This window comes from Stegostoma tigrinum, chromosome 27 (assembly GCF_030684315.1).
Source record: "Stegostoma tigrinum isolate sSteTig4 chromosome 27, sSteTig4.hap1, whole genome shotgun sequence".
Taxonomy (NCBI): domain Eukaryota; kingdom Metazoa; phylum Chordata; class Chondrichthyes; order Orectolobiformes; family Stegostomatidae; genus Stegostoma; species Stegostoma tigrinum.
Window position 1 is genome coordinate 47,109,807 of NC_081380.1, and position 26,503 is coordinate 47,136,309.

At 45.6% G+C, this 26,503-nt stretch overlaps 1 protein-coding gene across 1 annotated transcript in view; it reads left to right on the forward strand.

The window, feature by feature from the left end:
* Window positions 1-7,663: 7,663 nt before the first annotated feature.
* The window catches only part of spag5 (sperm associated antigen 5), a 54,162-nt gene continuing 35,322 nt past the window's right edge, over window positions 7,664-26,503 (forward strand). Inside the window, exons 1-8 of the mRNA XM_059655489.1 lie at window positions 7,664-8,024; window positions 10,682-10,874; window positions 14,341-14,460; window positions 14,625-14,717; window positions 20,980-21,114; window positions 23,255-23,348; window positions 23,648-23,795; window positions 23,900-23,962. Coding sequence (XP_059511472.1) covers window positions 7,732-8,024; window positions 10,682-10,874; window positions 14,341-14,460; window positions 14,625-14,717; window positions 20,980-21,114; window positions 23,255-23,348; window positions 23,648-23,795; window positions 23,900-23,962 — 1,139 coding nt within the window. The 5' untranslated portion in view covers window positions 7,664-7,731. The remainder of the gene's footprint in view (window positions 8,025-10,681; window positions 10,875-14,340; window positions 14,461-14,624; window positions 14,718-20,979; window positions 21,115-23,254; window positions 23,349-23,647; window positions 23,796-23,899; window positions 23,963-26,503) is intronic.

Sequence of the window (26,503 nt, forward strand, 5' to 3'; positions counted from 1 at the left end):
AGTATAATGTTCAGCGCGACGTGAAGACCCCCTCTGGTAAAAGGCGCTCGGAGATTCTGCCAGGGTCTAACCTGACCCCACTGATGCGCAGGCTGCAGCTAATGGTAAGTGAAGACAGTCTGGCAATGGAACAAGCTCCATGCTGGAGAGCTATCTGTATGGTTCAAGAGCAATTGTAACATAGAAACGGGACTGGGCTATGTTGCCCCTTAAGCAACGCTCAGTCAGATCATGGCTAAGGTGTGTCTGGAACAACGCCTTAGTTTCGATGCTGCGCTTGGTAAATGAGTCAATTCAGTGGTTCAGGGTGAATGTGCAATGCATGTTTCACAGACTCATGATTTTAGCTTTTGTCTCTTTTGGTTGGATTGAGAAACAGTTTTCTATATATCATGGACACTTTGGTCCAGATTACTTTTATAATGGTACCACAGAGACTGGTGTGTAGTTGCAGCAATTTTGGACTACATCTGCTAGAGTTTGGAAGAATGAGGGATAATCTCCTAGAAACCTAGAAAAAGATTCCAGCAGGGCTAGACAGAGTAAATGCAGGAAGGACATTCTGGATAGCTGGAGATTGAAACTCCAGTGTCTGCAATCGCAAAATATGGTATAGGCTTTTTGGAACTGAGATGTGGAATTTATTCACCTAGAGAGTGGTGAGTCTGTAGCATCTTCTACCATCACTAAGGTGAAAGCATTGAATATTTTCAATGAGTTTGACACAGTTCTTGGAGCTAAAGGGGTCAAAGGTATGGGGAGAAAGCAGTTAACAGGGTATTAAGTTGGATAATTGCCAATGATCAAATTGCATGGTGGAGCATTGAGGTCCAAAGGGTTTGCTCCTGTTTTCTAAGTTCCTGTGCTCCACTTGAGCATCCTCACATCTTTCTTCTTCTATATCTATCATGTGATCCTTAATTTCCCTCTTGATCAGATGTTTGTACAATGTTATGTTCCTAGTGGTTGGTAATACTGGACAAGCCAGATCTGAGTGAAGCCTGGCTTGATAGATTCAACGTTTTATTTTTACCATTTGTTTACACAAGTGGTCAGTCACAGAATATATTCACAAAAGACTGTCAGTGCTTCTTTGTGAAAATAACAACAAAAATTTGTACACACAATAAACAAAGCACATGTTTGACACTTAGGGAAGATTTCAACATAACAGCAAAAAGAACAATTCAGTGCTTTTCCCATCAATATCCTTTTTATTTTGCTCAACCCTTGTGAAATAACTCTCCTACCTTCACTATGTCACCTCAGTAAGAATTTAAAATGTTGCAAGTACTTCCTTTCACCTACTTTCTATACGTTCACCAGATGTCATTCTCTCTTACTATCTCTCCTCAAGATTTACAGCCACCAGCTGCTTCAAGGACTTTTCATAACTTAACTTTAAGGAAAACCTTCTCTACTTAAACTGTTAAAAGAGGTTTAAGATTTCTTTCCAGCTCTGAAAGCCTGACTACTGTAAGTGAAGTGCCCTCCATCTAGTCTGAAACTGTTCATCTCAACTCAAACTAGACTGTGGCTTCAGTCTGTATTTCATAAAAGTTCAGCTCATAAATTCTTGATTAACTTCTCAGTTTACCTCGTCTCAAACAAAGAACTGCAGTAAGTCTGGCAGCATCTGTGGGGAGAAAGTAGAGTTAATGTTTTGAGTGTTGGCTCTTAATCAGAAGACCACGATCTGGATGCGAGAACCAAATGCAGCATTTCCAAATTTGCTGCTGACACACAAATAGGTGGGGGTTGTGAGGAGATAATAGGAACTGCAGATGCTGGAGAATCCAAGATAATAAAGTGTGAAGCTGGATGAACACAGCAGGCCAAGCAGCATCTCAGGAGCACAAAAGCTGACGTTTCGGGCCTAGACCCTTCATCAGAGAGGGGGATGGGATGAGGGTTCTGGAATAAATAGGGAGAGAGGGGGAGGCGGACCGAAGATGGAGAGAAAAGAAGATAGGTGGAGAGGAGAGTATAGGTGGGGAGGTAGGGAGGAGATAGGTCAGTCCAGGGAAGACGGACAGGTCAAGGAGGTGGGATGAGGTTAGTAGGTAGATGTGGGTGCAGCTTGGGGTGGGAGGAAGGGATGGGTGAGAGGAAGAACAGGTTAGGGAGGCAGAGACAGGTTGGACTGGTTTTGGGATGCAGTGGGTGGAGGGGAGGAGCTGGGCTGGTTGTGTGGTGCAGTGGGGGAAGGGGACGAATTGGGCTGGTTTAGGGATGCAGTTGGGGAAGGGGAGATTTTGAAACTGGTGAAGTCCACATTGATACCATATGGCTGCAGGGTTCCCAGGCGGAATATGAGTTGCTGTTCCTGCAACCTTCGGGTGGCATCATTGTGGCACTGCAGGAGGCCCATGATGGACATGTCATCTAAAGAATGGGAGGGGGAGTGGAAATGGTTTGCAACTGGGAGGTGCAGTTGTTTGTTGCGAACTGAGCAGAGGTGTTCTGCAAAGCGGTCTCCAAGGCTCTGCTTGGTTTCCCCAATGTAGAGGAAGCCACACCGGGTACAGTGGATGCAGTATACCACATTGGCAGATGTGCAGGTGAACCTCTGCTTAATGTGGAATGTCTTCTTGGGGCCTGGGATAGGGGTGAGGGAGGAGGTGTGGGGGCAAGTGTAGCATTTCCTGCGGTTGCATGGGAAGGTGCCGGGTGTGGTGGGGTTAGAGGGCAGTGTGGAGCGAACAAGGGAGTCACGGAGAGAGTGGTCTCTCCGGAAAGCAGACAGGGGTGGGGATGGAAAAATGTCTTGGGTGGTGGGGTCGGATTGTAAATGGCGGAAGTGTCGGAGGATGATGCGTTGTATCCGGAGGTTGGTGGGGTGGTGTGTGAGAACGAGGGGGATCCTCTTAGGGCGGTTGTGGCGGGGGCGGGGTGTGAGGGATGTGTTGCGGGAAATGTGGGAGATGCGGTCGAGGGCATTCTCGATCACTGTGGGGGGAAAGTTGCGGTCCTTGAAGAACTTGGACATCTGGGATGTGCGGGAGTGGAATGTCTTGTCGTGGGAGCAGACGCGGCGGAGGCGGAGGAATTGGGAATAGGGGATGGAATTTTTGCAGGAGGGTGGGTGGGAGGAGGTGTATTCTAGGTAGCTGTGGGAGTCGGTGGGCTTGAAATGGACATCAGTTACAAGCTGGTTGCCTGAGATGGAGACTGAGAGGTCCAGGAAGGTGAGGGATGTGTTGGAGATGGCCCAGGTGAACTGTAGGTTGGGGTGGAAGGTGTTGGTGAAGTGGATGAACCGTTCGAGCTCCTCTGGGGAGCAAGAGGCGGCGCCGATACAGTCATCAATGTACCGGAGGAAGAGGTGGGGTTTGGGGCCTGTGTAGTTGTGGAAGAGGGACTGTTCCACGTAACCTACAAAGAGGCAGGCATAGCTGGGGCCCATGCGGGTGCCCATGGCCACCCCCTTAGTCTGTATGAAGTTGGCGGAGTCAAAAGAGAAGTTGTTTGAGTGTGAGGACGAGTTTGGCTAGGCGGATGAGGGTGTCGGTGGAGGGGGACTAGTCGGGCCTGCGGGACAGGAAGAAGCGGAGGGCCTTGAGGCCATCTGCATGCGGAATGCAGGTGTATAGGGACTGGACGTCCATGGTGAAGATGAGGTGTTGGGGGCCAGGGAATTGGAAGTCCTGGAGGAGGTGGAGGGCGTGGGTGGTGTCTCGGACGTAGGTGGGGAGTTCCTGGACCAAAGGGGAGAAAATGGAGTCCAGATAGGTGGAGGTGAGCTCGGTGGGGCAGGAGCAGGCTGATACGATGGGTCGACCAGGGCAGGCAGGTTTGTGGATTTTGGGAAGGAGATAGAAACGGGCCGTGCAGGGTTGGGGAACAATGAGGTTGGAGGCTGTGGGTGGGAGGTTCCCTGAGGTGATGAGGTCATGAATGGTGTTGGAGATGATGGTTTGGTGCTCAGGGGTGGGGTCATGATCAAGGGGGCGGTAGGAGGTGGTGTCGGAGAGTTGGCGTCTGGCCTCGGCGATGTAGAGGTCAGTGCGCCGTACTACCACTGCGCCACCCTTGTCTGTGGGTTTGATGGTGAGGTTGGGGTTGGAGCAGAGGGAGCGGGTTTGTGAGGAGATGCAGGTGAGTTGAGTGAATGGGCAAACACATTGCAACTGCAGTATAACGTGGCTAACTGCAAAGTATTTCAGTGTGAAAAACAGAAAGGAAGAATATGATTTAAATAGATACATATTGGGAAGTGTGGATGTACGAAGGGATCTAGGTGGCCTTGTATGTCAGTCAACAAAGGTAGACAGGCAGGTGCAGCAAACAATTAGAGATTCAAATGGTATGTTGGCCTTCATTGCAAGATTACTTAAGTTCAGAACTAGGAATATCTCACTGCAGCCTTGGTGAGACCAGACCTGGAGTACTGTGTGCATCATTGACCTTATAACCTTGCCATAGAAGGAGTACAGAGGAGGTTCACTGGGCTGATACTGAGGGTAACAGGACTGTCCTATGAGGAGACCCTGGTTTGACTGGGCTTGTGGTGATGAGTTTAGAAGGATGAAAGGGGATCTGATTGACAACTTGACACATTTCAAAGGGCCAGATAGACTAGATGCAGGGTGAATGTTTTCATTGCATGGGGAGCCTAGAATAAAGAGACATAGTCATAGGATACAGGGTAGACCATTTAGAATGGAAATGTGAAAACATTTCTTCACTGAGAGAAAGTGAATCTGTGAAATTCTGTACCACAGAAGGCTGTGGAGGCCAAGTCACTGAATGTATTCAGGGAAGAGAGAGAATCATGTTTATATTTTAAAGGCATCACAGGGTATGGAGAGAAAATTAGAATATGGCATTGAGTCACAGGATCAGTCACTATCATATTGACATGTGGAGTAGGATTGAAGAGTTGAATGGCCTACTCCTGCACCTATTTACTATCTATGTACTGTATTATAAACCTTTTTATTATAATAGATTTTCCTCAATGGATTCATTCTAAAGTATTTGTTTGCTGCTCCCTGACCTCCATGGAATCACCAGTTAACCTTGCAAAGGTTGAAAAATGGAAAAGCAAACTTGCACTTTTCACAACCTCAAGACAATCCACATTCAAACGTGCTAAGTTCTTACACAAAAATGTTTCCTCTGGCTGGCGCTTCTTGAACCAGGAAGCACCGATTGAGAATAAGGAGCAAACCATTTGGGACTGAGATAGTGAGGAAGCTTTACATTTGAAGGTGAGAGTCTTTGGCATACATTACCAGAGACACCAGTGGCTCAGTCATAGAATCGTACACTTTTACAGTCCGGAAGAGGCCCTTTGGCTCACCAAGTCTATTCTGCCAAAAATATACTATTACTTACGCTAGCCCTACTTTCCTGCACCAGGCCAATAGCCTTACATGTTATGACACTTTAAATAGTTGGGATCAATAGATGTCTACACACAAACATCAAGGAATGCTGGGGAAATGTTGAAGTAGATGTTCAGCTATGATCTTAAGGGCAGAAGGGGGTGAAAGGGCTGGATTGCTGCCTCCTGATTCTTATGTTGAGCCTTTTATACAGTAAATGATGTACCACTAGAATGTTGTCAGTGCTACAGGAAAAGTGGCAGCTAATTTGTGTACAGTGAGCTACCCAGACAACCATTACCCAGTAATGGTCCACCGATAGGATTTGTTTTAGGGATCTTTATCTTTGAATCATGTTTTCAAGGGTCAGATGCTATATGCTTGCTCTTCATCTATTTTCCTTGGAAGCAACTGACACAAGAAGTCAGCCGAAGTTTCATGTCTTATCAAAACGTCAGCGTTGCTGAAGTTCATACAGAAAAAAAAGAAAAATTATCAGGGTTAAAATCTGCTACTGACCAGCTTTTGCATGTGTGCACTGTCACATAGTCTAAATCCATTGCACCATCTCCGAATGTTCACGGCATTGCTTTGGTTGGAGCTTGCTATATGCACATTCACTGCTGTTTCCCACAACATTCTTGTGCCCGAGCTTTTAAAAAAGCTTAATTCCCTGAGGATGTGAGGATGCTCTAGAAATGCAAATTTCATGTTCCTATTCCTTATGAAATCACCTGAAGATATTGTCTGATTTATATTGGTATGTGTTCAGTGCCTATATTTGATTTTTGGGGGAAAATGTCTGCTCAGAGTCTTTGTTTTGAACTTGCAGGATGATGGTCTGCCAGGTCTGGAGCTGGTTTATGAAGATTCTGGTCAAAAAATCTTTGTGGAAGAAGACAGTGTTTGTGTTCCCCAGATGAGGACCTTGACTCCACTGGCGATGCATGCAGCTGAACCTGGACTTAACAGTGCAGTTCCTGAGACTCTGCTGACAAAGGCCAAGTGTCCGGTTCTAACCTGTGTAAATGGGGAAGCACTTACATGCCTTGTACGCAAAGGAGAGCCAGTCAAAATCGAGGCAAAGGAAAACCCCAAGCTGCCACTCGGTGACATTGCCATAGCCTCAGGGTTGGCACCAGGTGGACCTTCAAGTCTCATTGAGACTGTAGCTGGACCAAGTCTTGGGCCCAAAGTGGCTGAAGGGAACTCTCTGCCCTCGAGACTAGAGATGGCAGGACAGCCAGATGCACCGCAAAGCGATTGCCCTGCGGTTTTGACAGAGAATTCCTGTGCCACCCTCCCTGAAATTGACACAGCTGAGGCTCTTGAGGAAGTTCCGCTTGGTAACTTGACATCAGTTGATGGGCTGTCCACGCCTCTTAGCACTGGAACTGTGGGTGCAAGTGTAGGGATGTTGACCTGCATTGAGTCGAGGCAATCGAAGGATGTTGTGAAATTTGGGGAGTTGAAACGAAATGTGGAGGGTGGTGGGGAGGAGGTGGACCCATGGAAGATGAAGGCAAGGCAGGATGAGGGGATTACTGAGGAGGTGAAGCGAGTGAGTACAGGGCAGATGGAGAGGAAGGAAGTTGGACAGAGGGAGGAGGAGTGGGTGGAGATAGGGCAAAATGTGGGTGCAGTGGAGGAGCTGAGGCAGATGGTAGGGGACAGTGTGAACTTAAAACAGATGAAAGGGGAAAGGGAGGAGATTGGGCAGGAAGAGGCTCCTGTAGGAGAGGTGGAACTGGCAGAGGGTGAGGAGGTGGAGCTGGTAGGAGAGGCTGGGGAGGAGGCGGGGCTGGCAGGGGCAGCCAGGGAGGAGGTGGATCCAGTGGAGGGAGACGGGGAGGAAGCGGGGGCAGCCAGGGAGGAGGCGGGCTCAGTGGAGGGAGATGGGGAGGAAGCGGGGGCAGCCAGGGAGGAGGCGGGCCCAGTGGAGGAAGCGGGGGCAGCCAGGGAGGAGGCGGGCCCAGTGGAGGAAGCGGGGGCAGCCAGGGAGGAGGCGGGCCCAGTGGAGGAAGCGGGGGCAGCCAGGGAGGAGGCGGGCCCAGTGGAGGAAGCGGGCCCAGTGGAGGAAGCGGGGGCAGCCGGGGAGGAGGTGGGCCCCGTGGAGGGAGACGGGGAGGAAGCGGGGGCAGCCGGGGAGGAGGTGGGCCCAGTGGAGGGAGACGGGGAGGAAGCGGGGGCAGCCGGGGAGGAGGTGGGCCCAGTGGAGGGAGACGGGGAGGAAGCGGGGGCAGCCGGGGAGGAGGTGGGCCCAGTGGAGGGAGACGGGGAGGAAGCGGGGGCAGCCGGGGAGGAGATGGGCCCAGTGGGCGGAGACGGGGAAGAGTCAGCGGCAGCTGGGGAGGAGGTGGGGCTGCCGGAGGGTGCTTGCCAAGAGGTGGAGCAGGTGGAGATGGGCACCAGCCCCATGCCAGCTGCAGAGCAGTGTGCGCTGATGTGCCTCATCCACGCTGGGACTATGCAAACGCCAATAAATACCTGGAGATTGCTGGCAGAAGGAATGGGCCGGAACCGGGTCACCTACGAAGAGGTCAGCACTGCAGTTACTCCTGTGGGAACAGATTGTGTGTCAACCTGTGTGACCCCTGTCAGCTTGGCTGAGAAGGCCATCAATACTTCCACATCAGAGGGAGCCTGTACTGAAATGATGGACAGTGCAGTGCTGACAGATTCTCTACTCTGGAAGTAAGTGGTTATATTATTGGACCCAGTAATCTAGAGACTGTAAGTTGAAATGGCATGCTGATAATTTCAGGACCTCTTCTGAAGGATAATATATGCCAGTAAATCCCATGAATGAATTTTAAAAATTGAATTTGGTTTAATATTCTGAAAATAGATGGAAGATTTTAGTAAAAGTGTGGCTTTTAGATCGTCATAAAAGAAAACTGGTTGGCTCACTGATGTGAGGAGCGAGATAGTAGGAACTGCTGATGCTGGAGAATCTGAGATAACAAGGTGTGGAGCTGGATGAACACAGCAGGCCAAGCAGGAACGCTGACCTTGTTATCTCTGGTTCACTGATGTGATGTAAGAAACTGATCTGGTCATATGTGACTTCAGTTCCACAGCAATATGTTGCAATATGAGCGCTTGAAAACATAGGGATTCAGTGGCCTGCCACCACCACCACCACGGTGCAGCTGAGATAGGCAGCAACAGTGTCCTCTTTTGAGTGAATTTAACCCCAAAATAGTTCATGCTAATCTTTGATAATAAAATGTGAGGCTGGATGAACACAGCAGGCCAAGCAGCATCTCAGGAGCACAAAAGCTGACGTTTCGGGCCTAGACCCTTCATCAGAGAGGGGGATGGGGGGAGGGAACTGGAATAAATAGGGAGAGAGGGGGAGGCGGACCGAAGATGGAGAGTAAAGAAGACAATTCCTCCGCCTCCGCCGCATCTGCTCCCACGATAAGACATTCCACTCCCGTACATCCCAGATGTCCAAGTTCTTTAAGGACCGCAACTTCCCCCCCACGGTGATTGAGAACGCCCTTGACCGCGTCTCCCGCATTTCCCGCGACACATCCCTCACACCCCGCCCCCGCCACAACCGCCCCAAGCGGATCCCCCTCGTTCTCACACACCACCCTACCAACCTCCGGATACAACGCATTATCCTCCGACACTTCCGCCATTTACAATCCGACCCCACCACCCAAGACATTTTTCCATCCCCACCCCTGTCTGCTTTCCGGAGAGACCACTCTCTCCGTGACTCCCTTGTTCGCTGCACACTGCCCTCCAACCCCACCACACCCGGCACCTTCCCCTGCAACCGCAGGAAATGCTACACTTGTCCCCACACCTCCTCCCTCACCCCCATCCCAGGCCCCAAGATGACATTCCACATTAAGCAGAGGTTCACCTGCACATCTGCCAATGTGGTATACTGCATCCACTGTACCCGGTGCGGCTTTCTCTACATTGGGGAAACCAAGCGGAGGCTTGGGGACCGCTTTGCAGAACACCTCCGCTCAGTTCGCAACAAACAACTGCACCTCCCAGTCGCAAACCATTTCCACTCCCCCTCCCATTCTCTTGATGACATGTCCATCATGGGCCTCCTGCACTGCCACAATGATGCCACCCGAAGGTTGCAGGAACAGCAACTCATATTCCGCCTGGGAACCCTGCAGCCATATGGTATCAATGTGGACTTCACCAGTTTCAAAATCTCCCCTTCCCCCACTGCATCCCTCAACCAGCCCAGTTCATCCCCTCCCCCCACTGCACCACACAACCAGCCCAGCTCTTCCCCCCCACCCACTGCATCCCAAAACCAGTCCAACCTGTCTCTGCCTCCCGAACCGGTTCTTCCTCTCACCCATCCCTTCCTCCCACCCCAAGCCGCACCCCCAGCTACCTACTAACCTCATCCCACCTCCTTGACCTGTCCGTCTTCCCTGGACTGACCTATCCCCTCCCTACCTCCCCACCTACACCCTCTCCACCTATCTTCTTTACTCTCCATCTTCGGTCCGCCTCCCCCTCTCTCCCTATTTATTCCAGTTCCCTCCCCCCATCCCCCTCTCTGATGAAGGGTCTAGGCCCGAAACGTCAGCTTTTGTGCTCCTGAGATGCTGCTTGGCCTGCTGTGTTCATCCAGCCTCACATTTTATTATCTTGGAATCTCCAGCATCTGCAGTTCCCATTATCTCTCATGCTAATCTTTAATGTGCAGTTTGAGGGCCCTCCAGTGGACAGCACTTGATGCTGCAGGATGACAGACTGAGTGTGGCATATACTTAATGCCAGCTCCCACCTGTTCTGATACTGTTCTTTATAAATTTCTTCTTCCATTTTCTATCTCTATTTTTGTTGTTTGTTTTTTTGACAGCTGATTCCCTGGAGTGTCTGAGGGACATGTGGGCTGGCTCTGAAATTGCCAGTGCTCAGTACTAAAGCATCGCTGACCAGTGTTTCACTGCCTCCCAAAGCACAGCAATACCCCAACTGCAGTGTTCTTTGGGTGATGGGAGTGCAGGGACCTTAATTATGAATCAGTAGGAAGTGTTTTTCTTTTTGGATTGTTAAGTTAAAGGTGCTGATCCCTGAAGGAGGAGATGACTGGAGCTGCAAAAAGCTGAGTAGAAAATAGCGATCATTCCAGTTGAGGATTCACAATTATTGGCTGTTATTTGCAGGGTGTTGAAGTTCCTGGCTCCTGAAGTTGCAGACCTTTGCTTTCCCTGTCCTGTCCCAGGATTGCAATCACACTTGGTTGTGCCATTCCTCAGGTTATTCATGACTAGAACCATAGGTTTTGATCACTGGAGCTGCCTGGTGATTTGGCACTGAATTGGTGAATTTCTTCCCTTTTTTACTCTTTCCTCTAGCTTTTCCCGAGAGGCTCTGAGATCAGTTCCACGAGAGGACTTGGAACATCGACTAGAGACTTCCCTGCTCATCAATGAGGTTCTGTCTGGCCAGCTGAATGACCTATCCAAGAGTAAAGGTCTGGGCCTCCGGGCTGGGCCAGCAGATCAGAGGGATACCTTCACCCAGACTGACACTTCCCAGACTCCTGAGGTAACTGTCCTGTGCATTACTGCAGATGTTTGTGCCTTCTCTGGTGTAATGGGTATCATGATTACATTTGCAGTAATTGGCATTAGTTTGTGTTGGAAACCAATTAATTCATAGAATTTGCAGATGTTCCTGCTCCACATGAGCTTTGTCCCACTCTGTCACCATATCCTTCTATTGCTTTCCTTTCTACTTTATATTTTATCCAGCCTCCCTTTTAAACATGTTTATACAATTCACTTTGACCACTTCTTTGAGTTCCACGTTCTCACCACCTTGGGTAAAGAAGAAACTCCTGAATTCCTGGTTGTTTTTTATTACTGACTGTCCCGTACTCATGGCACTTCTGAAGTGGGCAACATCTTTGTCAAAACCCATTATAATAAAGATATTCATCAGGTCCTCAATCATTTCAGAGAAAACAGCCTGGTCTGTCCAATCAGTTTTGAAAGGTGTGCCCTGGTCTCTCTGGTATCCTTTTTCAATCTTTTTGCATCATTTTCCCCTACCTCTACATTTCCTATCTGGAGGCCGAACAGTGTACAGCACTGTGTGTGGCCTAACTGTAGCCCTATACATGGTTTAGCATGTCTTTTGAAGTAGTCATTGTGTGGAATTCTGCTTCATTTCATTAACCAAGACACTATAGCTTTAAATAACTCTTGGAAGAATTGTGGGAAATGAGGATGCTGTACTCTCTGGGAGCAATTGTCTGGCTCAGTGAAAACATTCCTGCCACAGAGTCTGATATCTTGGGTTCATTCCACACTGCATACAGCCCCAGTTTAGAATTCTTGAGTTGATATCTAGCATTTGTTGGCAGCCTTTTGCCTTCTGCTTTCTGCTTTCTGTCTGTGCTCAAGGACCTTGTAAAATCCTCCCTGAATCTAGGACTAATTTTCCTTTCAGCTGTGGTAAAGATTGTTATAGTTGAATGAACATACGAACAAGAGCATTCACTCAGTCCTTTGAGCCTGCTCTTCTGTTCAGTAAGATCATGGCTGCTCTGATTTTAATCTGAAATCTACATTGCACCACAAGAGCATAAGGACATGGAGCCGGAGTAGAGAATTCAGCTCCCAGAGCCTGTGCTCTCATTTGTCATACCTGATCGCATCGCAGCCTCAACTCCACTTCCCTGCCTGCTCTCCACAATCCATTCCTAATTTTAAAAAATCTGTCTATTTTCCCATCTAATTTCTCCAGAGTCCCAATGTCCACCACACTTTGGGGTAATGAATTTCACAGATTCACGACCCTTTGAGAGAAGTAATTCCTTTTTATCTCTGTTTTAAATTGGCTGCCCCTTATCTTAAAGCTATGACATATTGAACAAGTGAAAAAATACTGCACAGGAACAGGCCCTTCGGCCACCAAGCCTGCGCTGACTATCATGCCCTAATTATTATAAAAACGAACCTGCCTTTTTTTGATCATATCCCTCTATTCCTTCCCTATTCATGTACCCATCTAAGTGCCTCTTCAATGTGCCTGCTTCCTCCTCCGCCTCTGGTAGTGCATTCCGGGCTGCTACCACTCTGCATGAAAAACCTCCCTTGCACATCTCCCTTAAACGTGCCCTCTTTGACCTTGAACCTGTGCCCTCTTGTAATTAAAACTTCAACCCTTGGGAACAGCTTCTGACTCTCCTCTCTATCCGTGCCTCTCACAATTTTGTAGATCTCTGTCAGGTCTCCTCTCAGCTGCCGTCTTTCCAGTGAAAACAATCCTAGTCTTTTTTAACCTTTCCTCATGGTCAATGTCCTGGAGACCAGGCAACATCCTGGCGAACCTTCTCTGTCCTCTGTCCTCTGTCCAAAGCTTCCACATCCTCCTGGTAGTGTGGTGACCAAAACTGCACATAATACTCCAAATGCAGTCAAACAAGGGTTTGATATAGTTGCAATGTGTTTTGCTGATTCTTGTACTCCATGCCCTGGGTGATGAGGGCAAGCATGCCATATGCCGCCTTAATCACCTGGGCTACCTGTGCTGTCACTTTCAGAGAACTGTGGACCTGCATGCCCAGATCCATCTGTGTTAGTGTTCTTGTTTTAGATTGCCCCACAAGGGAAAACATCTTCTTTATGTCTACTGTGTCAACACCCTTTTGGCATTTTGTGTACCCCAATTCGACTTTCTCTCATTCTAAACTCGAATGTACAGGTGTAAAGTGCTAAATCTCTGCTAAAATAAGCCTTTTATCTCTGGAATTAATTTATTGAGCCTTCTCTGAACTGCCTCCAATGCAATATGTATCCTTGCTCAAGTGAGAGGACTAAAACTGTCTGCTTGCAGTCTCACCATTTCTTGTACAACTTCAGCAACATTTTCCTATTTTTATACACCATTCCTATCGCAATAAATGCAGAAATTTCATTTGCTCTCATTATTACCTGCGTATTAGCTTTCTGTGAGTCATGCATGAGGACACTGATCCCTCTACACCAAAGCACTTTGTAGGTTGTCTCTATTTAGATAACTTGCCTTTTTGTTCTTCTGATGAAAGCGGATAACCTCGCATTCATCCACGTTAAACTCCATCAGCAAAATCTTGTTCCATTCTCTTAAACTATCCACATCCATTTATAAATTTCTTATTTCTTTGCTGAAGCTTATTTAAACATCTATTTTAGTGTCTACAGCAAATTTGATTTTAGTACCACTTATCCCTTCTTAAGTTATTCATATAGATTGTAAATAGTTGGAGCCTGAGGACCAAACTATGTGGCACCCAGTTTGCCAACTAGGAAACAGACCCTTTTTCTAATCCCCTCTGCTTTCTGTTGGTTAACCAATCCTCTGTTAAAACTTTTTAAATTACTCCTAATCTCATGTGATCTTACTTCATGTACTGACTTTTCATGCAGCTCGTTATCTAATACCTTCTAAAGTCCAGATATACTACATCTACAGGGCCACCATTATCACTTTACTTGTTACGTTTGGCAAATCAGTCAAATATGATTTAGCCTTCTTAAAGCCGTGCTGACTCTGATGGATTGTGTTTTCATTTTTGAAATGTCCTGTTACAGCTTCTTTAATAATGGATTCCAACAAGTTGCTAATCGAATGTTCATGTGATGCAAGGCTATTTAATTAGCATGAAAAATCCTTGTATTGTTTTCCAAACCTGCTGGGTCTATCTCATTTGTGCAGAACTGTTCTACATCCACTGGATGCCGTCAGTGCACTGGAGCCCTGCAGTGCATTGGGGTGTTGGGGTTGAATGCTCCAACTGGGATTGGTTTTAGTGGCTTGACTCTTGTAAGTGGTTCACAGACTAATACTGGCTGGTCTGTCTATCTCCCTGCCGCTATGTACTTCCCCACCACCCCCACCCCATCATCTCACCAGACCACCAAATATCAGAATGGATGAGCTCTAATTCTTTCACTACTTTTAAACCGCCAAAGACCTACAGATAGTGTTGAGAATTTGTGTTTAACCATGCTTGTTGTGTTGACAGGTAGAGGATCATTACCGCAGCTTGTATCTGCAGCATGCCAGCAGAGTGCGCGATCTGGAGCTGGGTCTGGAGCAGTACTGGCAGCTCCACAGTACAATCTGTAACAGCCGCAAACAGCAAGTAAGTGACCACAGCCTGTGCTTGGCTGATCCTGCTTGTTTTATGGAGGTGTCATTGTCGAATTGAGAAAAAGCTGTTCATCTGACTGCGCATCTACCCTTCTTTCTGTTGCTAAATGTCTTCAATTCGTCACAGTTGAGATATTTCTGTAATTGCCTTAGCAGAATTTGCTGATGGAAGAAGTTGAGGAATGTTTGGCCAGTGCAGATGGAGCTTATGAGGAAATGAAGAACGCGCGACTGAAAGTGCAGGAGCAGGTAAAAAAAACTCAATTGGATTAATGTTAGCTGTCTTTATTTATGCTTTATTCTGGCCCCTTCCTGCTGTCAGGTGTGTTGGTGTGACCCAGGGTAAGCATATATCCCACATGCTGCATCCATTTCCATCTACTGAGATGAACCTGCTGGACATCAACCTGGAATTCTGAGGTGGAGATCTCGTCATCACTTGCTGGGACTGAACAGGATGAGATGATGAATTACCCTGTGTCAGAACCTCTAACTTTTCAAATTATTTATCCTCTGGATTATTGCTCATCATGGCAACGTATTTCCATGCTAGGGTGGTGTGTATTGAAGAGAAACCAAGGCCTGCTGCCCTCTTCAAACCAGTAAAAGGTGAGGTTTGGAAAGTATGAATTTGAAGAAGCTTTTATAAGTTTCTGCAGGATATGGTACACACTGCTTCCATCATATGCCACTGATGAAAGGAATGAATGTTAAAGATGGTGACAAAGAGGACAGTAAGCACAGCACTGGGAGAGTTATACTTGAATGCCTACAATATACGAAACAAGGTAAATGATCTTGGTGCGCAAGATGGCACGTGGAGGTACAGTGTTGTCGGTTTCACAGATGTGGCTGCACAGGGATCAGGGCTGGGAATTAAATATCCAAGGATATGTGTCCTATTGAAAAGAGCAGTAGGTGGGCCAGGCTGGGGGAGGTGTTGCCTTATTGGTAAGAAATGAAATGAAATTAAATTGATAACAAGTTGTAAAGTTGAACGTAGAACATGGAACAATACAGTGCAGAACAGGCCCTCCGGCCCTCGATGTTGCGCCGGCCTGTGAACTAATCTAAGCCCCTCCCCCAACACTATCCCATCATCATCCATATGCTTATCCAAGGACCGTTTAAATGCCCCTAATGTGGCTGAGCTCACTACATTGGCAGGCAGGGCGTTCCACGCTCTTACCACTCTCTGAGTAAAGAACCTGCCTCTGACATCTTAAATCTATCACCTCTCAATTTGTAGCTATGCCCCCTCGTACAAGCTGACGTTATCATCCTCAGAAAAAGACTCTCACTGTCCACCCTATCTAATCCTCTGATCATCTTGAACGCCTCTCATAAATCCCCTGTTAGCCGCCTTCTCTCCAATGAGAACAGACCCAAGTCCCTCAGCCTTTCTTCATAAGACCTTTGCTCCAGATCAGGCAACATCCTGGTAAATCTCCTCTGCACCTTTTCCAATGCTTCCACATCCTTCCTTTAATGGGGCGACCAGAACCGCACGCAATATTCCAAATGAGGCCGCACTAGCATTTTGTACAATTGCAGCATGACATCACGGCTCCGGAACTCAATTCCTCTACCAATAAAACCTAACACACCGTAAGCCTTCTTAACAGCACTATCAACCTGGGTGGCAACTTTCAGGGATCTATGAACATGGACACCAAGATCTCTCTGCACATCCAAGCTACCAAGAATCTTTCCATTGACCCAGTATTCTGCCTTCCTTTTATTCTTCCCAAAGTGAATCACCTCAAGTTTATCCGCATTGAACTCCATTTGCCACCTTTCAGCCCAATTCTGCAGTTTATCCAAGTGTCCCTGCAACATTCTTCCACACTGTCCAGCACTCCACTGGCTTTAGTGTCGTCTGCAAACTTACTAACCCATCCACCTATGCCTGCGTCCAAGTCATTTATAAAAATGACATAGAGCAGTGGTCCCAAAACAGATCCTTGAGGCACACCACTAGTAACCGGACTCCAGGCTGAATATTTTCCATCAACCACCACTCGTTGCCTTCTTACAGAAAGCCAGTTAATCTAATCCAAACTGCTAAATCTCCCTCAATCCCGTGCCTCTGTATTTTCTCCAATAGCCTACCATGTGAAACCTTATCAAAGGCTTTACTGAAGTCCATAAAATCTGTGTAGGTAGAGTTGAGGAACAACACAGGAAAAAAAGACAGGGAGTTATGTACCGACCTCCCAGCATTAGAGTGTGGGGCAGAAAATAAATTGGGAGACTGAAAATGCATGTAAAGAAAGACATTTCCGGTAATTATTGAGGACTTCAATGTGCAGCTGGACTGGGAAAATCTGGTTGGTAGTGGATCCCAAAAAGAGGAACTCTCAACATGTCTAAGAGATGTTTTACTTGGGAGCAACTTGAGGCAGACCCCACTAAGGAACATGTTTTCTGCATACAATGATGTGTAATTAAGCAAACTTGATTAGGGAGTTTAAAGTGAAGGAGTTCTTGGGGCAGTGACCATAACCTGATAGAATTCACAAGCTGGAATCAGGTGTAATACAACTGAGTAAAGGTAACTACAAAGATAAGAGGGACGAGCTGGCCAGTGTTGATCAGAATGGGAGCCCAGCAGGGAAGATGGTAGAACAGCAATGGCAGGAATTTCTGGCGTTAATTTGGGAGACATAGGAGAAATTTATTCCAAGGAAGAAGAATACACTTAGGGGAGGATGAGCAGCCATGACTGTCAAAGGAAGCCAGGAACAACATAAACTCAAAAGAGAAAGCATAAAATGTGAAGGTTAGTGGGAAGCCAGAAGATTGGGAACCTTTAAAACACAGCACAGGGTAACAAAAAAACAATGAGGGGGGAGAAAAGGAAATATGAGAGTGAGCTAGCTTGTAGTATAACAGAAGATTGCTATAGTTTTTAAAATCAAAGTTAAGAGACAGGCAAAGGTGTATATTGGACCATTGGAAAATATATCTGGAAAAGTAATAATAGGGAACAAAGAAAAGGCAGAGAACTGAACAGGTTCTTTGCATCAGTTTTCACAGTGGAAGGTACCAGTGGCATATCAGAACTTAGAGTCAAGGTACAGAGGTGAGTATAGTGGCCATCACTGAGAATTTGTTGCTGGGAAAGCTGAAAGGTCTGAAGGTAGATAAATCACCTGGATCAGATGGATGACACCCTGTGAATCTGAAGGAGATTGTGGAGGCATTGGTGATATTTCAGGAATCACTGGAGTTTGGGAGGGTCCCAGAGGACTGGAAAATGGCTACTATAATCCCCCGGCTTAAGAAGGAAGGGAGGCAGAAGACTGGAAACTGTAGGCCAGTTAACCTGACCTCAGTCGTTAATAAGATTTTGAAGTCTATTTTTGAGGAGATTGTGGAGCACTTGGAGGTGCATGGTAAAATAGCACAGCTTTGTCAAGGGGAGGTCATGTCTGACAAATCTGTTGGAATTCTTTGAGGAGGTAACGAGTGAGTTAGACAAAGCAAAGTCAGTGGCTGTGAACTATTTGGAGTTATGGAAGGCCTTTGGCATAGTACTGTACAGGAGGCTGCTAAATAAGATAAGAGCACATGGTGTATTGGGTAAGGTACAAGCATGGATAGAGGATTGGCTGACTGGTAGAAGGCAGGCTGTGCGAATAAAGGGATAGTAGGAACTGCCAATGCTGGAGAATCTGAGATAACACAGTGTGAAACTGGATGAAAACAGCAGGCCAAGCAGCATCAGAGGAGCAGGAAAGTTTGAAGTTTTGGGTCGAGAAGAAGGGTCTCGACCAGAAAAGTCAAACTTTCCTGCTCCTGAGATGCTGCTTGGCCTGCTGTGATCATCCAGCTTCACACTCTGTTGTGTGAATAAAAGTGTCTTTTATTCAGAATGGCAGCCAGTGACTACTGGAATTCCATTGAATTCCATGTTGTGACCACAGCTATTCACGTAATATGTTAACGGATGAAGGAATGGAGGACATTATGTTTGCAGATGACAAAGGCAAGTGGAGGGACAAGTAATATTCAGGAGGTGGGGAGGCTGCAGAAGGACTTGGACATGGTGAGTGGACAATAATACGGGGAAGTGTGAGGTTATGCACTTTGTAGGAGGAATAGGTGAGTGGACTATTGTCTAAATGTGAAGGCTTTGGAAGCCTGAAGCACAAAGGGATTTCGGAATCCTACCTCAGGTTTCTCTTAAAATTAACATGCAAGTTCAACTGATGATTAGTGAGGTCAATGGAATAGTAGTACTCGTTCAAAAGGGTTAGAATACAAGAGCAGAAGTGTACTGCTGAGGCTGAATAAGGTTCTGGTTGAACTGCATTAGAAAATGGTGAGTAGTTTTGGGTCCCATATCGGAGGGAAGATGTGCTGGTGTTGGAGGGTGGTCCAGAGGAGGTTTAAAAGAATGATCCTGGAGGTGATGGGCTGGTCATTTGTGGATTCTGGGTCTGTACTCGATGGAGTTTAAAAAGATGAGGGGAGATCTGGTGGAAACTTGAAGAACACTGAGTGACCGGGATAGAATGGACACAGAAAATATGTTTCCATATTGTCAAGGGACAATGGTTAGATTCTCTTACTGGAGATGCTCATTGCCTGATACTACAACAGCATTAATGTCGGATCAACTCAAGACTGAATGTTGGCCTGATCATGCTACTGTCAGGCATAGACTGCTTCATTCCCCAAAAAGCTGGAAGTAGAATTGAAGTCTGCACAATTATTAGTAAGCATCCCCATTCTTGAACTGATGATGGAGGGAAGATCATTGTAGCAGCTGTTTTTACCCCCTCTCAAGCTACAGAAAATGGAATAAACTTCTCTCAGACCACAACCAGAGCAACTCTCAATAGCCTGTTGAGAGTAGTTCTTGGGTGCAGTGTAATCGATTTTTTTTTTTCCATCTGATTTTAAAGACTCCCCACCAGTCATAGTCACACAGCATGGAAACAGACCCTTCAGTCCAACTCGGCCATGCTGATTAGATATTCTAAACTGAACTAATCCCATTTGCCAGCATTTGGCTCATATCCCTCTAAATCCTTCCTATTCATGTACCCATCCACGTGACTTTTAAATGTTGTAATTGTGCCAGCCACCACAACTTCCTCTGGCACCTCATTCCATACGCGCACCACTCCCTGTGTGAAAAAGTTACCTTTTAAATCTTTCAGTTCTCACTTAAACCTATATCCTCTAGTTTTGGACTCTTATCCTCCCCCACCCTAAGGAAAAGACCTTAGCTATTCACTTTATCCATGTCCCTCGTGATTTTATAAACCTCGATAAGGTCACCTCTCAGCCAATGATGCTCCAGGGAAAATAGCTGCAGCCTATTCAGCCTCTCCCTATAGCTCAAACCCTCCAATCTCAGCAGCATCTTTGTAAATCCTTTCTGAACCATCAAGTTTGACAACAGCTATCCTGTAGCAGGGACACCAAAACCGAATGCAGTATTCTGTAAGTGGCCTGACCATGTCCTGTACAGCTGCAATATAATCTACCAATTCCCATACTTGATGTGCTGATCAATGAATGCAAATGTGCCAAACACTCTCTTCACTGCCCTGTCTACTTGGGACTGCACTTTTAAGGAACTATGCACCTGTACGTCTAGGTGTCTTTGTTCAGCAACACTCCCCGAAGCCTTGCCATTAACTGTATAAGGCTTGCCCTGCAGTTTCTCTGCGGTTAAAAAAAGTCTTAAAACATTAAGAAAGCTGGTGTGCATTCCCTTAGCAGTTGTTATATGATGTTGCTTTTTAACCAATAAGATACTGAGGTTATAATTTCTAAATCAGGCAACTCATGCATCCTGAAAATAAGTGTAAACTGGCTGGAAAAGAATGAGACAGAGCGGTACATCCTGACAAGCCAAAACAATCGTCTTTGTGAACCGTACAGACAGGGACCACTGAACAGTTTTCAGTTCTTCTCCTCCCATAACACCAATGTTTAATTGTGCCTGTCTGCATGTGTGGTGTGTTGGGGGTGGGGAGAGTGTGTTATAAGGGGGTTGCAGGTTCAACCAGTAGAGTTGTATGTTGACATTTCGTAGATATTTACCTGCTGCTAATAAATAGTAATCCTCGTTAAATAGCTGGTCCATGCTTTCTGGTAAGATAACAAAGTGTGGAGCTGGATGAACACAGCAGGCCAAGCAGCATCTCAGGAGCACAAAAGCTGACGTTTCGGGCCTAGACCCTCTCTGAAGAAGGGTCTAGGCCCGAAACGTCAGCTTTTGTGCTCCTGAGATGCTGCTTGGCCTGCTGTGTTCATCCAGCTCCACACTTTGTTATCTTGGATTCTCCAGCATCTGTAGTTCCCATTATCTCTGATACATGCTTTCTGTTAATTTGGGTTTAAAGATCTGGTAAATTGGGCAGATTTGCATAAATAGATAAAATCTTTTGTGACAAGTCTGGAACTTGATTTCCTGGATCCTACTCCAGTCCTCTGATTAGAAATTGCCGCTGTGGTGTTTGGTTCTGAATATGGCATTGTGTCCGCACAGCTAAGAGATGCCAGGAACCTTGCCCACCAGAGTACTGTCCAGCTCCAAGCGATGACCCAAGTAACAGCAAAGGCCCTGGAACAGAAAGCAATGCTGAAGAAAACAGCAGATGAGGCTGAATGGAAGATGGTTAATGTAAGTTCTTGCTTGTTCTGATGGTACCCCTGTCAACTGTCAATTCTGCATTATAACTGGAGTGAATTAAGTTAGTATTCTTGTTCATTGAAAATTACTGATTGACTTTGGGTGTTTATGTGGTGGCAGCAGATACTAATTTTACTGTAACTTTTCTTTGCGTGGTAACAGATGGGCCACTTGGCCCATTGTGTCTCTCCTGGTTCACTGAAGGACCAAATCACTTGGTACTGTTTCACCACCTTAAACCCACAGACCTACACACTGTTCCTTTTCAGATACTATTCCAATTCCATCTTGAAAGCCTCACTTGAAACTGCTTCAACCACGTTCTCGGGCGATGCTTGTCAGAACCTACCCACTTGCTGCATTAAAGTGCTTTTTTCCTGTCGTGTGCGCAGTGGTTCTTTCCAGTCACCTTGAATCTGTGCTCCCAGTTCTCAATACTTCCATCAATAGGAACAGTTTCTCTCTCTGCTTCCAGCACCCTCATGATTTTGAAACTTCTGTCAAATCTTCTCTCAACTTTCTCTTCTCCAAGGAGAACAATTCCACATCTTCGACTATATCTGTAATTGAAGATCCTCAACCCTGAAAGTATTGTCTCAAACCTTTTCATTGCTGTCCCTAAAGACTTAACGTTCTTGAAGAATGGTGCCAGGATTTGTAAGGAACAGTCTCTAATTTTTTGTTAGTTTAGTATGTCTTGCTTGCTGTTGTACTCTTTTTGTTTAAGTTGCCCACAGGAAATGGCCTGTGATAGTTAGATCAGCATTTATCATCCATCCCTAATTGCCCAGTGGACTGTCACACATTAGCACGTTGCTGTAGATCTGGAGTCACATGTAGGCCAGACCAGATAAGGACAGATTTCCTTCTCCAAAGGACATTAGTGAATCAGATGGATTTTTGCAACAATAAACTCCAGACCCACAGCATTGTGGTTAACTCTGAACTGCCCTCTGAGCAATTAGGGATGGACAATAAATGCTGCCCTAGTCAGCAAAGCCCTCAGCTCGTTAATGAATAAAAAGAAAAGCTAGCTTTTTTTATCCAGATTTTATTGAATTCTTATTTCACCACCTGCCATGGTGGTATTCAAATCCATTTTCTCAAATCATTAACATGGGGTTCTGGATTATTAGTCCACTGACATTATCTCCCCTGTGTACTTTATTAATAATGTCAAGATACTGTATGCTTAGCTAATTTCTATGGACTTTACTGTAGTGGGTTGTTGAGGCTGGGTTACTACATATATACAAGGCTGAGATAGACTGATTTTTCATCAGTAAGGAAATTGAGTGTTTTGGTGAAAAGGCAGGAAATTGGAATTGACGATTATCAGATTAGCCATGATTCCACTTAATGGTAGAGATGACAAGATGGGCTGAATGGCCTGCTTCAGCTCAAATTTCTTACCCTTTGTATTGTTTTTCTGTGTTCTTCATTCCACATGAAAATCCTTCATGTTTGTAAATTTTATCTGCCCATTCCGCAAATGTTTTTGTTTTTTGAAGGTCTACACTAAAGGTCCACAGGTTATAATACTTACAAGCATTCTATCATGAAATTTTGAAATTATACCCTGGACATCAACACCTGGGTCATTAATATCAGGAAGAGCAAGGGTCCCAACACTGACTCAGAGGATCTCCACTATAAACGTTATTCACCCTATAAAGCAACTATTCATTTAACTTTTGTTTTGTGTCAGTCAACCAGCCTTGTATCCACGTTTCCTTCTAGCTTTCATTTTCTAAATTTGCTCACAATCTGTGTGGCACAATATCAAATGTATCAGTAAATCTTCACCAACTCTTACAATTACTCCCTCAAAAAAGAATTTCCAATTAAACAATCTCCAGTCTTCTGAGACAACACCTGAGTCCAAGGATATTTAAATTTTCATGATACTGCTAGGATTCTACTGTTCAGCAGCCTCTGCTCCAGTAATACAGATCTCCTGTCATTTGAGGGTTTTACATTGGGGGTGTGGCTGTGGAAATAAACTCACCAAGCATTTTCCCCATATGGGTTGTCAGACCCAATGCCTTTCCCACTGTCTTTTATTTTTGTTTAAGGTCCTGGCTTGTATTTAAATGTGCAATGTGTGTAAATAAATATTTTTGTGGCCCAGATGCAACAGGAACTGGAACAAACTGTGTATGAGCTCCACGGTGCACTGGACAAAATTAAACGGCTGGACTGTGAGAATCTGCAACTGAAATCCGGTGAGTTTGTAGGTGGCAGCAAATCCCACTCTCAGCCCATCGTTTGAGTACAGTATTGAAGGGCTGCTGCACTGTTCCAGTGTTTTTTTTCTCTGAAAGATCCATTAAGCCTCCTTTTCCATATCTGCTTACTTTATGAATGTAGGAGATTCTATAGTATTGTTCACAGAAAAGTAGCAGACCTGGACAGTCATTAGTAGCGCTAAGCATCAACTCATCCACCCCATTTTCACTCCTGAACACGAAGACACAATCTGTTGCAAACTACAGAGTACTTAACCTTTCAATACCTGTTCCAGGGCTGGAAACCATGACTGATCAGCTAGCCAAGGTGGAGGAAGAACGGGACAAGCTGATGAAGGACAACAGTAAATACTTTGTGGAATTGGCAACAACTGAGGCATCGCTGAAACTTTCTGAGGCGGCACTAGTTGAGAGAATGGAAAAGTGAGTTAGCTTTGCCTCTAAGGTGCCATTACATGTTTGCTTCAGTGGTTGGAGTAAGTATTCATGCTTGTAACTATGAATATGTCCGTCTCACCTTGCTGTAGGTTGCAGACCTGTGAAGCACGGAATAAGGAGCTGTCAGATACTCTAAGGGAGAATGTAAAAAGGTAATAATGTGCAGAAAGCCTGCTGTATTTTCCAAAATGAGCCCCTGTGACTTAATGACTTTCTGAGACTCGTGTATGACTCCAACCGAACAGACCATTGTTGACAGTTGCTATTGAAATATTGGACTTTATATTGTAAGACGAAGGGGTGGAAGTTACTCATATCACATTGTAGATAAATCCTATCTGGAGTAACTGTTTAGTCCTGAACGCTGCACCTTTGGAAGAATAGATTTGATTTACAGGAGGTGCGATGGAAATTTGCTAGAATGATATCTTGGGGCTAAAAGGCTTAATGATGAGGTAACATAGACTACCCTAACAATCTCCCCGACTTGAGAGATCTAACTGAAGTGTTTAAAATGATTAAAATGTTCGAAAGGGTAGGTAAGGGAACAAGTTCCCCCTTAGATGGGGAGAGGGTGGGTAAGTCCAGAATAAGGTGATTACAGAAACATGGAACATGGGAGTAGACCGTTTGGCCCATCCATCCTGGTCTACTATTCAACATGATCATAGTCGCTCTATTTCACTGCCGTACTCATGCTCACCCCATACCCCTTCACGCCTTTTTGGTGTCCAGAAACCAACTTATCTTTTTTCTTAAAGTCAGTGACCACCTCAACAGGTGGTAGAGAATCCGGCAGGTTCACCATCCTCTGAGTAAGGATGTTTCTCCTTGTCTCAGTCAGAAATACCTTGCTGCACACCCTGATACCATGGCCCCTTGTTCTGGACCTCCAAACCAAGGGAAGTATCATCTTTGTATCCTGTCTGTCCAAGCCTGTCAGAATCATCTACATTTCGATTAGATCCCCTCAATCTTCTAAATTCCAGTAAATCGGGCCCAGGCAACTCAATCTCTTCACATACGATAAATCTGCCATCCCTGGAATCATGCTTGAACCTTCTCTGCCCTCTATGGCAATGGTGGTCTCCTGACTCCGAAAAAGCTGAAACTATGCACACTACTCCAGCTGTGGTCTCTCCAACTGCAGTAAAATTCGATTGATTCTGTACTCGAGCTCTCTTGCAATGAAGGCCAACATACCATTTGCCATTTCTAACTGTTGCTGCCTGTATACTTGCTTTCAGTGACCATTGTACAGGAGATTCTGCTATAACGTGATAGTTGCATTCCAGAGCAACTTCGCGCTACAGAGATAATGGGGCCTATGGGAAAAGTGGAGTGAGGGCACAGCACCAAAAAAATCACAACACTCAAACACACAAACTCCATGTGTGTGTCCCTCACTCGTTGCACATACGTGTGTCTCTCACTCCCCGCATCCATCCCTATCTCTGTGATCTAATCCAGTTCCCTATATCCCTGTAACTACAGAAACTCCACTCCCTAAAGCCCTTTCTCCCACGAACACTTTTGAGCACCTGCAACTCTCTGGAACATTCTCGAGCACCTGTCTCTTCCATTCCCAGTATCCTTATAACTTTCCACAGCTGGTGTAAACCTCCCTATCTCTAACCTCTATCGATCTCTTTAACCCCCCCACTATCACTGAAACACTCCCTGCATTTGCAACAAGGCAAATAAAATGACAGCATTAACTGAAGTGAACAGGTATGTTCTGTCATTATGGAGATGTGGCTGCAGAATGACCGTGGCTGGAAAGTGACTAATGACAGTCCGGCCCATGGTCCACGTGTTGTACTAGCCTATTTTACAGGAACCACTGACCTTTCTCAACCTTGCTCAAGTGACTGTTCTCCATATAGAACTTGATAGTGAATGTTGGTAAGCTATCTGCTCCATAGTCAACCAAACCTGAACTTCTCCTCACTGTTGTATAATAACAACTTCCAGAAGATGGAACTGATACTTCAAGAACAGACCTCAATTTTTGAGTGCTGCATATTTATTTTGTCTGAGAGCAAAGTGAGGGGTTAGGATTTGTATTTAATGTCAAAGATAAACAGAGACAGATAAGTGACTGCTGAAAATAACTGCAACTTCTAAGTATGTGACGGTGAGGTTTTGGTGAGAAAGGCAGGTGTGTTAGACTATGAGCATTAATAGACGCACAGCTTACAACAACAAGGAAGTTGTGCTAAAACTTTATGAATCAGTGGTTAACTTTCAGCTTGAGTATTGTGGGTTAAAGAAAAACATTCAGTAGCAACTTTGGAAAATAAATTGAATAAATTTGTGAAAACCAAAAAGCAGGTTGATGGGGAAAGAATAGTGAAGTGGCACTATTTTGATTCCTTTCTAGAAGAACCAGTCCAGTGGACTCGATGGGTTTGCCTTACAGCCAGCACAGGGTTTGTGTTATAGAAATAGCGTAGTCCTATTTGTCAATCACATTAATGCCAATTCATGTTACTGAAACACTCTTTATAGCAGAACCTCCATACAAAGATACCCTGGTTCCTTTTTTACATCAACCTTTCCCAGTCTATCAGCATTTAAATAATAGTTTGCCATTCTGATTTTCTTCTTACCAAATTGGATGACTTCATATTTGTTCACATTTATACTGTCTTTGTTCACTCTTTAACTTGTCTAAATTACCCAAAAGCTTC